This window comes from Sylvia atricapilla, chromosome 11 (genome assembly GCF_009819655.1).
Source record: "Sylvia atricapilla isolate bSylAtr1 chromosome 11, bSylAtr1.pri, whole genome shotgun sequence".
Taxonomy (NCBI): domain Eukaryota; kingdom Metazoa; phylum Chordata; class Aves; order Passeriformes; family Sylviidae; genus Sylvia; species Sylvia atricapilla.
Window position 1 is genome coordinate 18,620,610 of NC_089150.1, and position 16,334 is coordinate 18,636,943.

The 16,334-nt window shown below is 43.0% G+C and overlaps 1 protein-coding gene across 1 annotated transcript in view; it reads left to right on the plus strand.

Moving 5' to 3' along the window:
- SYN2 (synapsin II) overlaps positions 1-16,334 on the plus strand; it is a 154,714-nt gene that overhangs the window by 106,974 nt on the left and 31,406 nt on the right. Inside the window, exons 6-8 of the mRNA XM_066326944.1 lie at positions 7,512-7,574; positions 9,814-9,956; positions 15,780-15,854. Coding sequence (XP_066183041.1) covers positions 7,512-7,574; positions 9,814-9,956; positions 15,780-15,854 — 281 coding nt within the window. The remainder of the gene's footprint in view (positions 1-7,511; positions 7,575-9,813; positions 9,957-15,779; positions 15,855-16,334) is intronic.

Below are 16,334 nucleotides of genomic sequence, written 5' to 3' on the forward strand. Positions count from 1 at the left end.
TATTTTGTTGAGGCTGAGGTTTAGGTGTGCCCAAAGTAGCTTGTTACCTCTAGAGAGAAGTGTACATGTTTTACAGCAGCAGATTTATTTCATTTCTGAGCAGTTATACAAATATTAGTGCTCGGATCTTTTTCTTTTTAATTCCCATCCCCCTCAAGACACACTCTGTCTGTTGGACAAAACCTCACAAATATTCAGAATTATTAGAACTGGGTCTAGTTTTTAGCCTTCAGATCCACACAGAACAGCGAGCCAGGAATCCTGTACAAAATATCCTGATTTCACACAGCCACGCTTGGATTTTTTTTTACTTTTCCAGTCTCAAGTTTTGGCTTCAAATCACAAGCTTGGATCCAAGCCCAGGACTAACACCTGAAAATAATTTAGACCTGTGAACATCTCTGCTCTTACCTAGAAGAAATGGGGTTCTTTTACGTGAGGGAAAGGGTGGCAAAGGCTGGAGGTTTGCACAGGGGGTTCAGGCTGCAGGGAAGGCACAGGCAGGTGTGTCAGGGCTCTGGGATCACTACCTCTCCATCCTCAAACCTCACGTAAGGCAGCAGGACTGGGAAGGGATGAAGGAATTAATTGGGAACCATTGATTGCTTCCCATAGGACATCACAGGGCTGCTGTTATAGATCATCTAAAGAGACCAATTTGATCAAATTCAATATCAAATTCAATCATCAAAATTCAGATAATTAAGAAATATGTTGGGCAAACACTCTTCTCTACCAGTCCCTAAGGAACATTTTGTTCAGGATTCTCCAGAACAACACATCCAGCTATGTTCTGGGTGTCTTTTCTATCCAGTATACAGTCAAATTAGTTACATAATCAATAGAAGAATATTATGCTCAGAACAAAATTTTAAAATGATTTTATGACACTTTTTACAAATTAGTTGTCTACTATCTTCTAGATGTAGAAGAGAATTAAATACTTTCACCTGAATGTGTAGAATGCAAAAATGCTAAAAATACATCTCATATTTGTCAAGGGCCTCCTTATTTTTTCCAGTGATTAGGCTCCAGCACCAGCAAGTGTGGGCATTAATTACCATCACTGATTGTCTTCTACCAGCCTCCAGAGCCCTGCACTAAATCCACTGAGCTCCTGCTGTTGGTTGATTCCCCTGAGCCCCAGACTTTGGGGTATTTTGAGTTCTGGAGGTTCCAGGTGATGGATGAAGGAGGGACATCCCCCTGAGCTGCGGTGGGGAGGGGCAACTCTGCTCCGGGGTGTTCTCCTGCCCTTCCCCACCCTGCCCATCCCCTCCTCACCTCGGCCTCTGGCTGCAGGAAAACCCAGAGCTGAGGATAGCCCAGGGCTGGGAACAACCCAGGATTTCAGAATAACCCAGAGCTGCAGGAAAACCCAGGGCTAGGGATAACCCAGAAGTGAGGGAAACTCAGGATTTCAGGATAACCCAGGGCTGGAGATAACCCAGGATTCCAGGATAACCCAGAGCTGCAGGATAACGCAGGGCTGGGTTATCCCAGCCTGAGGAAACTGAGGAAAACTGTGGATTTCAGGATAACCCAGGATTTTGGGATAAGCCAGGGCTGGGGATAACCCAGGATTTCAGAATAACCCGGGGCTGGAGATGACCTAGGGCTGGGGATAACCCAGGGCTGGGGATAACCCAGGATTTCAGGATAACCCAGGATTTCAGAATAATCCAGGGCTGGGGATAACCCAGAAGTGAGGAAAACTCAGGATTTCAGGATAACCCAGAATTCCAGGATGACCCAGGATTCCAGGATAACCCAGGGCTGCAGGATAACCCCGTGTGCCTGGCTGTGCTGGGATTTTCTCCTGCCATTTCTTTCCAAGCAGGCAGCAGCACACGCTCACTCCGCACATCCCTGGGCACTGCTCACCAGCATTTCTCGCTGGGTTTGAGTTCACACTCAGCCTGGGGGCTGTGTCACGGAGCACTGAACTCTGCTGCACAGGGATTGTCCAGACAGCTTTTTCCAAGGGTTTTCACTGCCATGAGACATGCCACAGCCACCTCATTGCCCCTTCCAGCTGTCAGGCAGTTTGAGTCTTCTGCTTGGCCTGCCTGCCCTGTGCTTTAGCTTCTGGCAGTGCACAGAGCCCAATTTTTTTATCCACACCAATCTGATTTTCTCTTCATTATGGCAAATGAATCTTATTTGAGAACGGTAGCGGGCAGAATTTTCCACACCCATAATTTATCTGTTGCCTGCTTAATGCTTTGACTTTTCTTTCCTCCCTGGTTCTCATTTGGTGTTGCAATTACCTCTAAAACCCACTTTCATTTTACCTGATGGAGTTACACTACACATCCTGTACCAAACTGTGCAATCATGTTGAAAATTCAGAGTTAGAGTAGCATTTCACCAAATAGGTGAGCTTTCATGGATTTTAGATTCCCATATGAACCACAGCCTGCTTCAAGCAGGTATTTACAGCTGTCACCTCTAAAATACCACAGTAAAAAAAAATCCTGACAGTTTATAGTCACAGCAATTTGGGTAATTGTTTTATAAGGTGGCAAAGTGTTGCTCGACTTTTGAGGCAGCAGTTTTCCAAGCAGTTGGTGGAAGGATGAATTAAACACTGAGACGTCAGAATCAAAACAGATTTTTTGTTTTTCTGCTGAGTTTTTGTCTTCGGAGTTTCTTCCAGAGGTCGACAGGAGCTGCTGTCATTGATTCACTGCAATCACACTTGGTGTTTTCCTCCTCAATGACAATTTCTGTTCTCATGCTGTGCAGGTTTGCAAACAGCAGACTTTCTGCCATCAGATCACTCACTGCGTGTTGGTTTAGATCACCGGGATTTTTTAACAGACAAACCAGTTGTGGGGACCGAGGTGTTTTAGGTGGTGTGGTGGAGTCCCTGCCTAAGCCAAGATCACTGCAGCCTTGCCTGATTTCAGGGGGCACAGGGAGCTGCTTTGTGCAGCCCCAGCCCCTCCAGGTGCTGGTGGCACTCAAAGGTGTCTGAAAGGGAGCTCAGAACTTCCAATCCTGCACCAATCCCTACGGATGTCCCTGGGAATTGGGGTGGCCCTGGGACCTGTGTTACACTTTATTATCACAAACCACTTCAACCTTCAGCTCTGGGTCAAGGACTCACAGATAAGGTGCATTTTCCTCTCCCACTAGTAACTTAAAGCTCTACTCGTTTTATCCTCTTGAACTTTTAGTTTCTTCACTGCCTTGGCTAAAAAGATAACACAAATCACCTCAGCTTCCCCCTTGGCTTGGGGGTATTAAACCTCGCTCCTTGCAGAGGGAGTTTTACACCTACTTTTAGCTGCTGAGTGGAAAACGTGGCTCCACATGCCCAGAATTGTGCTGTGTTTGTCGAGGCCAGCAGCTGGTGGAGTGTGAGGTTTTCTGCTGAGGGGCCAGGGCTGGGCTGGTGGCGGAGCTCCTGCCTGCCTCAGCCCCCCCTTTATCTGGAAATTGTGTTTTCTGCAAACCAAACAGACCAGAGAAAGTACATCTGCTGCTTGTTTATTGATTTAGGGCTCTTCCTGCCTGTTTCTGGGAAAGCAAAAAAAAAAAAAAAAAAAAAAAAAAAAAAAAAAAAAAAAGAAGAAGAATAAAAGGCCACCTTCATTATTTCACTTTTAATTTCCTTTCCCCAAAGCAAGCAGAGCAAAATTAGGTTTAGGCTGATGCATATTCCACAAATAAATTACGTGGAACTCGAGTGGTTAAATGAACTTTGCTTGGGGATTATTGGAAAGATAAATATTTAAACATGAACTTGAGGTAAGTCATGTTTATGCAACATCTGGGGTTTTTTTGTCACTGCTTCTACGCCCCCTCTTTTTTCCCCTGTTGTGGCTTTTCTCGTCAGCTCAACCCCGAGGACATGAAAGCAGGGTGAATACCACCTTCAGAAAGCTCTTCTGTCTGTATTGTTGCACAGAGGGTTTTTTGGCTTTTTGTTTTTTGGGGTTTTTTTTGGTTTGGGTTGGTTTTTTTTGTTTTTTTTTTTTTTTTAGCAGATGATCCTTGCCTGGTTCTATTTTTGTAGTAGTCTTTGATTGTGTTTCACACCATGTCTCAGTTAAAAGAATTCAAAGTAAATTTAGAAGAATTCAAATTGTATCTCTTGGGAGAAAAAAAAAAAACCAGCTTGTATTGAAATGGTTCAAAAATATTTAAATTGCAGTAGAACTTTTAAACCATTGAGCACCAGAGTGTATGAAGCTTAAATTTGAAGGTTTTATTTTAAATTAATAGACTTTTAATTGCAGGATGACACTGTATTAACCAGACTTAGAAACTCCAGGAAATTTCTGCAGTGGGGAAGGATAGGGATTTCCATTCCATCTAGAAAAATGCAAACAGCAATCCGGATGGGGACTGTGCTGCTTAATTCTGTAGTCACCTACTGGGTCACTGAATTACCTACACCACAGATTAGTCAGGCTAATATTGGAGGTATTGTGGAATTTTATCCAACTAAAATATTCCTTTCTACAGTAAAAAAACAAGCTAAGCACAGTTATGAAATCTTTAGGTGGCCAGATCCTGAACATTGCTGCAATAAAATATTTGCCTTTTAAGCTCACTGTACAAAAAAATCTTCAATTTTAGAAGGTGGATACAGATGAAACGCTGAGAAACCATAATTAATAGTAATTATTCCTGCTATTGTGACATCAATGAGGGAATAATGAAATGAACTGGCTTTTTAGATTTTCATGCTTATCTAGAAGTGAAATTTATCCTCCCTGGATAAAATTGGAATACTCACTGTTGTTATTTTGATTAATGGCATTGAGTTAACAAATGTCAGTGTGTTCCTCAGCTGTTTGCAGATGTGTTCCCACACCGAGCCAGGAGTTTTTCCAGTCACTACCAATATTTATTACCAATCCAATCATACTCATCTATGACTATAAATTTGGAAAATTTTCTTCCACGTTTGCCAAATATTCTGGTTTCTGTCTAATTAATAATGGTCGTTTATTGCATTGCTATTTAAGTTAGAAGTCCTGGTAATCCTATTTTTTAATTCTGCTGCATTCTGTGTATATTTTATGTGTGTGGAAGGGCTCACGCAGTGCAGACACTTCCATCCCTCACATTTATGAACTTGGCAGATTTCTCACTTTCTCTGGTTGCTCTTTGGCTTTTCCCCCCGAAAGTTTTTAATTGCCAGATTAGAATTTTCACTTTCCTGACTTTAAGAAAGCTTTCAAAAAATCCTTGATATTTTTCTAAAATGGCCTTTTCCCCTCAGTGATACTTTTCAAAGCAAACAGCTTTTATAGCAGTAATTATAATATAAATTATAGGTACCAGTAATTATAATGCAAATTAAAGGGAAATCCATGGAGCTGGTAGATTTTCACTGTCACTATCACACTTGTTTATCATCTATATCTTGTATGATATATAGAATGTATACACTTATATATCATGTATACAGTTATGTATCATAGATAATGTTCACCAAATATAGGAATAGTCTGGGGAGTGCCTGTTTTGCCAAAATGACCAGAAAAGAGAAGATTGGGAAATGGATGGGAGGACTCAGATCAAGAGGTTTTTTTAATTTCCATGGGACATTTCAGGTTTTGTTGGCAGAACAATCCCCTGGCCATGGATTGGTGACAGAGAGATGCAGCACGATGGCAGAGGGAAAACTGGGATCATTCAAATCAGAGCAGGAATAAAGGAAAAGCTGCTCAACCCCCAAAATAACAGCTGCTGAACTTCCTGGGCCTGTCCCAGGGAGAACTACAAACAAGAGAAGTGCTGGGATTATTGAATTTTGCCTGCCTGGTTTTTTCCTCTCTGAAGTTTGAACTGCAGCATCCAGAGTCTCTTCTCTCAGTCTGTGCTGGGATGTGGGGGAATCTCAGGATCAGGGTCCAGAGAAAATGATGTTACTGTATTTTTCTGAGAGAGAAAGCACTTTTTTCCAATCCTTTTTCATTCTGGTTTTTTTTTTTTGTTTGTTTGTTTTTGTTTTTTTTTTTTTTTTTTTTTTTTTTTTTTTTTTTTTTTTTTTTTTCTGTTTGATATTTTTCCTGTTTTGGGTTTTTTTTTTTCTTTCTGTTTTTTTCTTTTGCCTTTTTTTATTCTTCTATTTTTTTTTCTCTCTCTCTCTCTCTCTCTTTTTTTTTTTTTTTTTTTTTTTAGTGTGAGTTATTGCTGGTTCCTGTGGCCCACAGAGGATTCCACAGCTCTAGGATCACAGGAAGATCCGTGGTGCTGTTAATTACAGGAGTGCCATCTGCACTGCTCAGAGCTCTGCCAGCGTTTCCATTACTAACCCCACTGCAGTGGTTTGCAGCTCAGTCACAGAAATGTGCTGCTGCCCTGGTGAATCTTGAGTCTGGCAATGAGTAGTTCCCCTCCTACCCCCAAATATTGAAAAAAAAGAAGAGTCTGGTTTAAAGATCTCAAAGTGATACACCCGTGACTGGATGTTGACTAAGCAGGAACTTGGGTTGCTGCAGTTTAGCAAGAACTTCACTCCTAAATTCCTGTAGAGGTGACCTCTACTGTGTCATGCAAGTGCTTTTGGTTATTCTGAAACCAATCAATGTCCCATAAAACCTTTAACAATTCTTAGTTTATGCTCCAGAGCATCAGCTTTGCCTCTGATTGTATTTATTGGGCTGGAAGGTGGCACTAAAGGAAGGGTTTGGAGCCTGCAGCACTGTCCTGCTGCTGCCCAGTTTAATTACACGTTGAAGGTGTTCAGGTTTTTATTTCTAGTGATAAAACTCTTCTGTGAAATGAGCTTTGTCCTTGATTGATAGAGGGTCAATACAGGGCGATTTTAAGCAGAAAAAAAGTAATGCCTATCGTGCCCATGACTGGGAGATCTCAAATTTTTTCAAGTGAATGATGGAAGTAGAAGTGGTCATCCTGAGCACTTTTGGAAGGACAGAAGCATTCCCATTTCTTTAGACAAAGTGTTTTCATGTGCTTCTCTATATTTGATTTCAGTGGTTGGATTATTCCAAATTATTCCCTGCATTCTGTGCAGAAACTGGAGCCTTCCCTAGAAAACTCTGGTGTTCTGTATCACTGCCTTTAAAGCAAATCTTTGTGAATTATACATCTCTGCTTTCAGAAGTGGTCAGAAAATGTATGTACAGCCCTGCTAAATAGTGGGAATGAAGGGGGAAAGGTGGTTAATTTGGCATCATTAATGATTGTAGCCTTGAAGAGCGTGGGTCAGAAAACACAGAAGCAAAACTTAAAATAGGAAACAGCAGAAATTCAGTTTAAAAAGCGGAGTTAAAAGACGTACAATAATGTTATGATTAAGGAAAGCTAAGAACACCAACTGTCTGTATTGGGAATAACATTGTGCTCAGAAAATACACCCAGCAAGTCACCAGAACACAGAGGATGGACAGGTTGAGGCTCCACATGGCCAGAACAGCTCTGGCCACATTATGATCATGCTTAAGTGATTTCCCTGAACGATGCTGTTTAATCACTGAGCTCGTGGTGTCTCTCTTCTCTAATGTGCCTGTTTTGTTTCCCCCCAGCTCACAATGCCAACCTTTCCTGTTGTTGTGAAGATTGGACATGCTCACTCAGGCATGGGAAAGGTGCAGATGCTACTTGTTGCATGTTGGGAGCCTGGGGTTTGCCCCTTACCCGTGCATGCTCATTCCTTCCCCGATATTTTACCTTTTATCTTCCCAAACTTGCAAACCTCTGCCTGTCCATTCGAAGAAAGCATCTCTAGGGAAATAAAAACGTGCCCCAAGTATTTTAACGCTGAGGCCTTTGCGGTTTAAGGGTTGCCCTGTGTGGGATGTGCTTTGAACTGTGCTGAGATGCTTTCTTGAAGCAAAACCTTGTTTATTAATTTGTTGTCTGAAACTCTTCAAGAGTCGAGGTCTGTTGCACAATCCAACTTTTTTGGAGCTGGGAGTGTGGGAAGGTTTTGCCTTGGTTCTCTGTTGGTTTCAGCTTGATACTGAACAGTGATTTCCTATCTGGATGTGTTGCCTGTGATTGTTTCATACCTCTGTATAACTGCTGCTTTCTTTCTCCAAAGTAATTGCATTTCAGTGGTGAGTACAGATGTTTTGGTGTCGCTTATCTCACAGGGCAGGGCCAATGGGAGAGCATTCAAATCCCATCGCCACTGCTATCAGTGACAATTTCTAGCCCTCGCAGAGCAACTTCACTCACTGAAAACACTTCAGTGCTAGAAGTGGTGTAGATTTTAAAACAATTAATCAGAGAATAGTTACATTTATCATCCTAAATCTCCAAAGCTCCGTGAACATAATATTTGCTCCTATTTTCAGACAGAAAACTGATTTAATTACAACTTGTACTGTATGTTATTTTTTGCCTGTGACTGTTTTGCTTTGTTTCATATTTAGTAAATCATTGGAAGTCCATCAGCAAATTTAATTGGGGGCAGACTGAACCACTAATTAAACTGCACTTTCTGTGGATTGCATATGTGAAGTGTTAGAATGTTTATGCTGTACTTTGGATATTCACCTCTCATTTAGAGAAAAAGGGGAAATAATGCACACGAGTGTTCCTCATATCAGATGTCTAGCAATGATATTTTTTTCTTTTAGCTATGAAATATTTAAAGCCCTCTGAGATGAAATGCAATCTGAGAGCAAAGGAAGGTTCCCCTGGAAGCCCAGCCGTCCCTGAGGGTCCCAGTTAGACCCACACAGCCCAGTCAGCTTCCAAAAAATCCAGTTGAAACCAGGCCTTGTGTCTGATTTGTGCCTCTCAAATGGCAAATTACTCTGTATTTTTCTCCATTTGAGAGCTGGGGGCAAATACTTTGACTTTAGGCTTTTTTATCTCCACCAAATTCCATTTTTTGTGCCACATTCCCCCCTTAGCCATGGCCCTCAGGTCCCCTTTTCTGTCCCAGGAGAAGCACACAGGACACAAAGAGCTGTGAACTCCTGATGTTGGATCCCATGGGGGATCCTGATCCTGCCTCTTCCTCACCACTCTGAAATGTCCTTCTTGGCTCAGCGTGGTGCAGTCCCACCTTCCTGGCTTCCACCTGCCCCGAGGCTCCTCTCCCGAGCCCCTTTGGCTCCCTGTCCCCAGCTCCGAGTTCCCCGAGGGATTGATTGCCCTCCCTGAGCAGAGGTGATGTCCCTGTCCTCCCCCTGCCCTCGAAAACCTCCTCCTCCCTCTCCCCTCCATCAGCATCCCCCACTTCTCCATCCCCTTCCTCTTTCGAGATGGGAACGTGAATTTAAATGTAAATTTAGTGCCTCTCATCACCTCAGCAGAGCTGGGAAATCCCAGCCCTGGAAAGACCAACTCCTTCAGAGAAGAGGGAAAAATGAGAATAATGGTTCTGCTGCCTGGAGCCAGCCCTCACCAGGATTTGGGATCCTTCAGCTTCTCCCTCATGGGAAAAGCTGATGGGATGATGTGAAAAATCCTGGTGGGGTCCACACATATTCCATTGTCTGAGCAATTTACAGAACCAGCAAGAATCTGCATCGATTGGAATTGCATGTCACACCTAAAAAAAATTGTGAGGCCTGCAGATCTATAACTGACTAACATCACTTAAAAAAAAATTAAAAAAAAGAAGGCAAAATAAAGTTCCAGTGTCTGCAAATTGCTTTCTCCAGAGGAGCAGGTAATATTTTGCCGAGAAAAAAGAGGTATTTTAAAGCAGGAATGTTAGAGAAGTCAGACAAAATATCAGAATTTTTTTTTAAAATGTTGTCAAAACCACGCTTCTCACGAATGCCATTTGCAACCTAGTTCTGCATTTCATTCCTAATTGCTCTTTTTTTCTCTTGTCTGTGCTGTGTTCTTGTGGCTTGATGGCTCCAGATCAAGGTAGACAACCACTACGATTTTCAGGACATAGCCAGCGTGGTAGCACTCACTCAGACCTACGCCACCACTGAGCCCTTCATAGACTCCAAATATGACATCAGGATCCAAAAAATAGGCAGTAACTACAAGGCATACATGTGAGCCAAATCCTTATGTTCTTTCCTGCTTTTGTTTCAAAATTGATAAGCACCAGTGAGATTAAAAGAGTTTTGGATGAGTCTGTGAGATGATGGCCTCCCTCGTCACACTCTCTGGAAAGAGGATTTTAAACTTTCTGAAAGAGGATTTTAAACTTTCTGCATGTGTCACAATTCTTTTTATCAGTTGATGGTGGCTGGGAGGAGGAGAATGGGACACCAGGTGAGCCTGCCAGAGGGGTTTTTCTGCTAAAGCATGTTCATTATTTTCATTTAAAGAAAGGAGCAGTTGGAAGAGGGTTTGGTTTCATGGAGGACTTGTTAATTCAGATTTCTTCGTAGCTTTTTGTCAATTTAAGGACAAATTTTCTGCGAACTTTTCTTCTCCTCTCTGAGGAGAAGTTGGGTGGCATTCATTCACCCAAACAAACCTGAACTGTCACACTTCCACGGAACAAAACCCTCTCTCTCCTTTCAACATCACACATCAAAGAAACAATCCAGTCTCTCAGTGACCTTGGCAGAGGTGCGTGGAAACCTCTGCTGGGTTTAGAGCCCGGGTGTTTGTTTAAAGGCCACGACTAAAGGAGAGGCCCAAGGGATGTTTCAGCTGCACACACAACGTGAAGCTGGAGCAGCACACCGAGCTGGGATGCAGCAGTTCAGCTCTGGTCCCTGTGTGGATGCAGATTTTGACTCTTTCAATCATCAGGCAGTGTAATCTGACAAACACTCGTTTCGTTGCTCATTTTGTGACAAGTTAGATCATCTTGTGCCTTTGTTCCCTCACACTTACCACCCTGAGGCAGGGAAAATGTAGCAGAACATGGATAAAAATACACATTTACATAGCCAGACACAGAGATATTTCTCAAGGAACTCCTGAACGTTGGAGGGATCAGGGAATCCTTTTAAATCATCAGTAAGGTACAGTCAGGTTCTTTATCAGTAAAGAATTACAGCAAACCATAAATATTGAGAGAAGCTGAAGCTGGAGCTGAGTTAAAGCAAATCCATAAAATGTTTCATAATTTAAAAGACAGGCTTTATGTTCAGAATCAAATAATTTAGAGCAGCCATGAGGAAATAGAAACTTTGGTCCAGGGTGGGACAAGGGGAAAAAGTTGTCTCCTTAGGTTGATTTTGGAAGGTTGATTTTGGAAGGCCACACACTCTTGACTTCTCACCAAGACATTGCTGACCCAGGATCTGCTGCTCTGTCCTCACCTGGTACTGAAAGAAAGAATATCCAAGGTTTGGCCTTCCCATGACAGCTCAGAAATCCCACCACTGCTCCCTTGAAACACAGGCTTAGAATTTCCAGCTGATCTTTATAGTAAACTTAAGAGCGTACACTGTATTTTATAATGTATTTTAAACTACATTTTTGAAGTAATTTTCTAAATATTGAGTGCTGTGTCTGTTACTCTTTACATATTTTAAGTCAGGACAAGCATCCAGTGGCCCTCAGTAAGAAGAAAGACTAACCTAAACTCAACAGCATAACAAAATTAAGAATGCAAATAAAGGGAAAAACACAAACTCTTAGCAGCAGAAACTGATTTCTTGCCTTGAAAAAGTTCCAAAAGGGCCAAAGCACATGCGAAAGAAATAAAAGTGGAAAATTTGCTAGAGAAAAACTCCATTTCCCTCCTCTTCCAAAGACCCTCAAAGATCACCACAATGAACTGAGCATGCCCAGAGGAGCATAAAATTAATTACCACAGGAGGCAAAGACGGGCAAGGCCAAGAAATGAATATGTATGAGGCAGATTGTACAATGCCACGCATACGCAAGACCCCAAAAAATAATAGGGGGAGCAAACTCTCTGGTGTTCCTTCGAATCTTTGGTGAAATTACTCCCCTCAATCTCAATCTCAATTAAAATACATATCACTCTAACAAGAATTATTAGTGGTAAAGTTATTTTCCACCCTGTTTGACCCTTACACGGGAGGGGAAGCCCAGATCTGGTGGAAGCACTGTTCCCAGGGTCAGGTCCACCCTGCAGTGGGGACACTGGGCTGGAGCCCAGAATTCACTAAACGTCACACACAGCAGGTTGGAAGCTTAGAGCTGTGTGCTGACTGAGGCAGGACACTCCAAAAGCTCGCAAGGATTCAGAGGTGTCTGGAATCCTCTGTTGCTCAGCGTTTTCAGTGACACAGGGCTGTGATTCAAGCTCCCTGTGCAATTCAGGTGTGTTGGCCTTCCCCACCTCTCCATGCAGGCTGCACAAGCTGAAGCAGAGGACAGAGCTTTTATCCCCCAGCTTCTCCAGGAGAGTTCATTCCAGTTCTGCTTGTCTGTCTCACACTGGTGCTCCAGACCTGGCTTTCCCTGGCTTTGCCCCCTCTCTGGGGACACCCATCCTACTTTTTCTGACAGCATCACGTTCCTCCACCCCAAGGTCCCCTTCTCTCCACGTGTCTGGGCTGTGCCTTGCTCCAGGTCTGCTGTTTTCCCAAACTGCCTCAACCTTCCCGTCTCTCAGTCCTCAGCCCTCCTGCCAGAGCTGCTCCCAATCCCCAGGGTGTCCCTCAGCCCTTGGGTTCTCCTCGGTGCCATTCCCCAGCCTTGCCCTGCCCCTATTCCCAGTCCCAGCCTTCTTCTCCCCCACAGAACTTTCCATGGCACTCTGCAGGGCTGGACGGGGCTTTTCTGTCTTCTTCCCTCTGTTCTCTCTTGTCAGTGCTCTGACAGGCAGAGTCCTTGTGTTGTGCTGCCCATCCTTCCCCTTCTCTAATAAACAGAGCTGATTTTTCCCCCTTTTGCAGCTCCCAAAGGCAGAGTTTTAGGGATAGGGCCCAGCTCTTGATGGCTCCAGTACATGGTCAGCTACCAGATGCAATAGTGGGCTCATCCCTGTGATAGAAACTGGGCCACAACATTTTTTAGAAGAGAACCCCACTTTGTTTCCCCTTTGACTTGAAATTTAAATGCTGTTCAGCGTCAGGAATCATTTTGGAAGAGTCAGCCACGGTAGATTTATCCTTCTGAAACATAAATGTTTCTTCTTTGCAGAAGAAGCAGTTGGCCTAAGGGACAGCAAAAATAAGTTAAAATGACAGCCTGTTCCTCCTACCTTTTATTTATTTTTAAGTTTCTACTCAGAAACTCTGGGTTCATCCAAATGCTAAAAGCCTAGCGATCATTTTTTTCCTCAGATCCTTTCATACACTTAAATCACCCACCGAAATGAAATACTGATTCGTTATTACAAAGCGGCATGGAAAGGAGAAGATTTACCAAATGTCTGAAGAATTCTTCATGTGCACATACATATACATGATGTCAGTAGAATATTGTTCTACAGCTGGTTCTCATTTTGCTCTGTGACACAGGAACAGAGCACTTAGAGAGCCACCACAAAAAATACCAGCTGAACATTTGTTTTTGTAGTTTAAAGAGAGTTATTAAGAGGCTCAGTTTTATAATTCTGTGGGAAATTGTGGTTTAAGTGGATCCATGAGTCACCAAACAGCGGTGCTGATCGTCTGTCAGTAGAGATTATGGCCAAGAAAGCAGGATAGGATCCCTGTAAATACCACAGCCCCTCCGGAGGCTGTGTGACACACACTTCACTGCCCTGGGCACCCGGGCAGCACTCAGATGACTTCAAGGAAATCCGGTTTAAAGGGGTCACACACAGCGTAGAAAAAACAGAAATACAAAAGCCCCGTATCGAAATCTTCCCTTCCAAATGCAGGACTGCGAGTCCAGGGCTTAAAGCTCTTTGATCAAAAGGTCAGTAAAGCAAAAGTGAAGCACATCAAGCAAAGGAATAGTGCTGGAGGATCAAGCCACAGAGCAGGCTGCCTACCCAAGAATAGCAGGCAGACATTTCTACATATTTCTCTGATGACAAGTCCCTGTCCCAGCAATTTGGACTGGATACTGCAAATGCTACTAAATAAAGCAGGAAGGTGTTGGAAAAGGGAAAGCTCGAGTTACTATGAATTGTTAGCAATTCTAAAACAGTTCTTCCTTCTTGCAAAGACCAAATCGAGTGCAAACATGTTAAGCCTAAGTGTAAAGCACTTAAAGGAGTAAGAGTTGTTTAATTTGTTGTTCAGTGTTTGGTTAAAGAGGAGGAAACAACGATGTGAAAGACTCTTGGCAGTTAGCAGAAATGAGGAAGAGTGGGAAACCAACGTATTTCATAGATACAATTACAGAAATCATCTCTAGGCTTTAGGGTGTATGGTTGGGTACTTTTGGATCAGTTCAGCATGATCTCTTGTTCTGGAGTTCATCTGTGTCAAGCCCACAATCTCCTGAGACTCCACCAGCTAATTCTGTGTCCACAGCATTCCCCAGCCCTCCTCTCATCCGTGCAGCATCCTCACAGCCAGCCAAGCATCCACTGGGAGACTTCTGCAGGAGCTTTTCCCAGTGTGGAGGGAAAATAGGGCTTAAATCAAAGCAGCGTTGCCTCTCTAGTCAGTGGTGCTGGGATCCCATCACTGCAGCTGAGCATCTTGAACTAAATTCTTGCTAAAAGCCTTCAGGATAACTTCTTGCCCTGATTTGGCCACATCTTCATTCCTAAAAGACACCTGAAAGGGTCCATTGTGATGAATTCCCGTGAGAAATCTGCAAGAGGATTGAACTGTGAGATTTTCTCTCTGATGCAGAATGTCTGTGTAGAGTAGTAATGAACTTAAAGTTATTCATTTTTAAGCAGGCATGTGTATATAAACACCACCTTAAAAACTGAGTTGAAATCACAACATAACCTCTTTGTTGGCCTCTTCTCTTCTCTTCTCTTCTCTTCTCTTCTCTTCTCTTCTCTTCTCTTCTCTTCTCTTCTCTTCTCTTCTCTTCTCTTCTCTTCTCTTCTCTTCTCTTCTCTTCTCTTCTCTTCTCTTCTCTTCTCTTCTCTTCTCTTCTCTCTTCTCTCCACTTCCTCCCACAGCAACAAAGCACATGGCATCACAGAAGAACTTAATGCTTTAAACTTTATGAGAGTCCCAGAGAAAAGTCAACATTTCTCCACCAATTGCTACTGACCCTCATAATTAACTTAATGGAAAAATTGAGAGAAAGCTCTGGCTGCTGCCTGATAGACTTTTAATACATTGCAGATGTTCCCTTGATTTTACTAACTGGAAACACTTCATAACTCGTATCCATAGCCTATTCCCAGTCCAGCATTTAGCTTTCACAAGGCAGTCGTCTTCTCAGCCCTGGTAGCAGTCCTAAGGTCTGAGGAGGAAATAAAAATCTTTACGTGGATTTTTTTTTCTTTCTTTCTTAGAGGTTAAATAGAAAAAGGTGAAGTGACACAGAGTGTTTGGGTTGTATTAGTAAATAGCAAAGAGTGAACACTGGAGGAGAACCCAAAATCCAGCTCCAAAACACATCTGAGATAATTTCAGAGGTGGTAGAAGCATTAATATGTTGCTTTTCATGTGTTGGGACACAATTGCATGGGTTTGAAAGGAGAAGCTGTAGCTTCTTGACATTTACCTTTGCAGTAGCAGTGTGTTACAGATAATTCAGTGCCTTTGTAGCTGCCACCAGCTCATTTCTAACACTGCCCCTTCATCAAAGCAGGCTGGGGGTTTTTTTTGTTGTTTTTATTTTAAACCTTAAATAAATAAAAGGGGAACTGAAATTTCACAGCCATCCTTTGTCCCTGCAGCACAAAGTATTGCTGAGAATGCTCTCAGAACCCCTCACAGTTCAGATGTTCTGTCACAAGCTGCCAGCGAGGACAAAGGTGCCAATGCTGCTGCTGCTCCCATGTGAAAACAGAGTCTTTTGATAATGAGAACGTGAAACCACTGGCTGTCTTTGTAATCTTTTCCCCCTTGCAGGAGAACTTCCATATCCGGGAACTGGAAGACAAACACGGGCTCTGCCATGCTGGAACAAATTGCTATGTCAGATAAGTAAGTGGAGTCTCGTGTAAGAGGTAATTAAACCAAATTAACGGTGTTTTGGTTTAAGTGGATTTGTAAAGGATGCCGTTGTTGGTACCCAGTTCACAGTAAGTGCATGCATTGGGCTCATTTAGGGGAAAAGGAATCTCTCAGTTAGGTGAAAGAGCAGGGCCAGGAGTTACCTGTGGAATCACCCACCCACACTCAGCAGCCTCGGGTGTTCCGTGAGCCCTTGGGTTCCTACGTCACTCCTGCTCCTAGAAAAGGACTGGAATTCCCTTCAGAAAACTGAATTTCACAGATTCAGCCTGTCAGTCATTTCTCCTGGGTCATTTGCCCTCTCTTACCCACCAGTCCCACACCATGCACACTCTTGTCAACTTTCCTCCTTCTACATCCTTCTACCTAACCAGGCAATGCAGCTTCACTTTCCCTGTTCAAATCCCATTTCTCTTCTCTGCTTTCAATCGCAAATTCCTTACTTTTCAT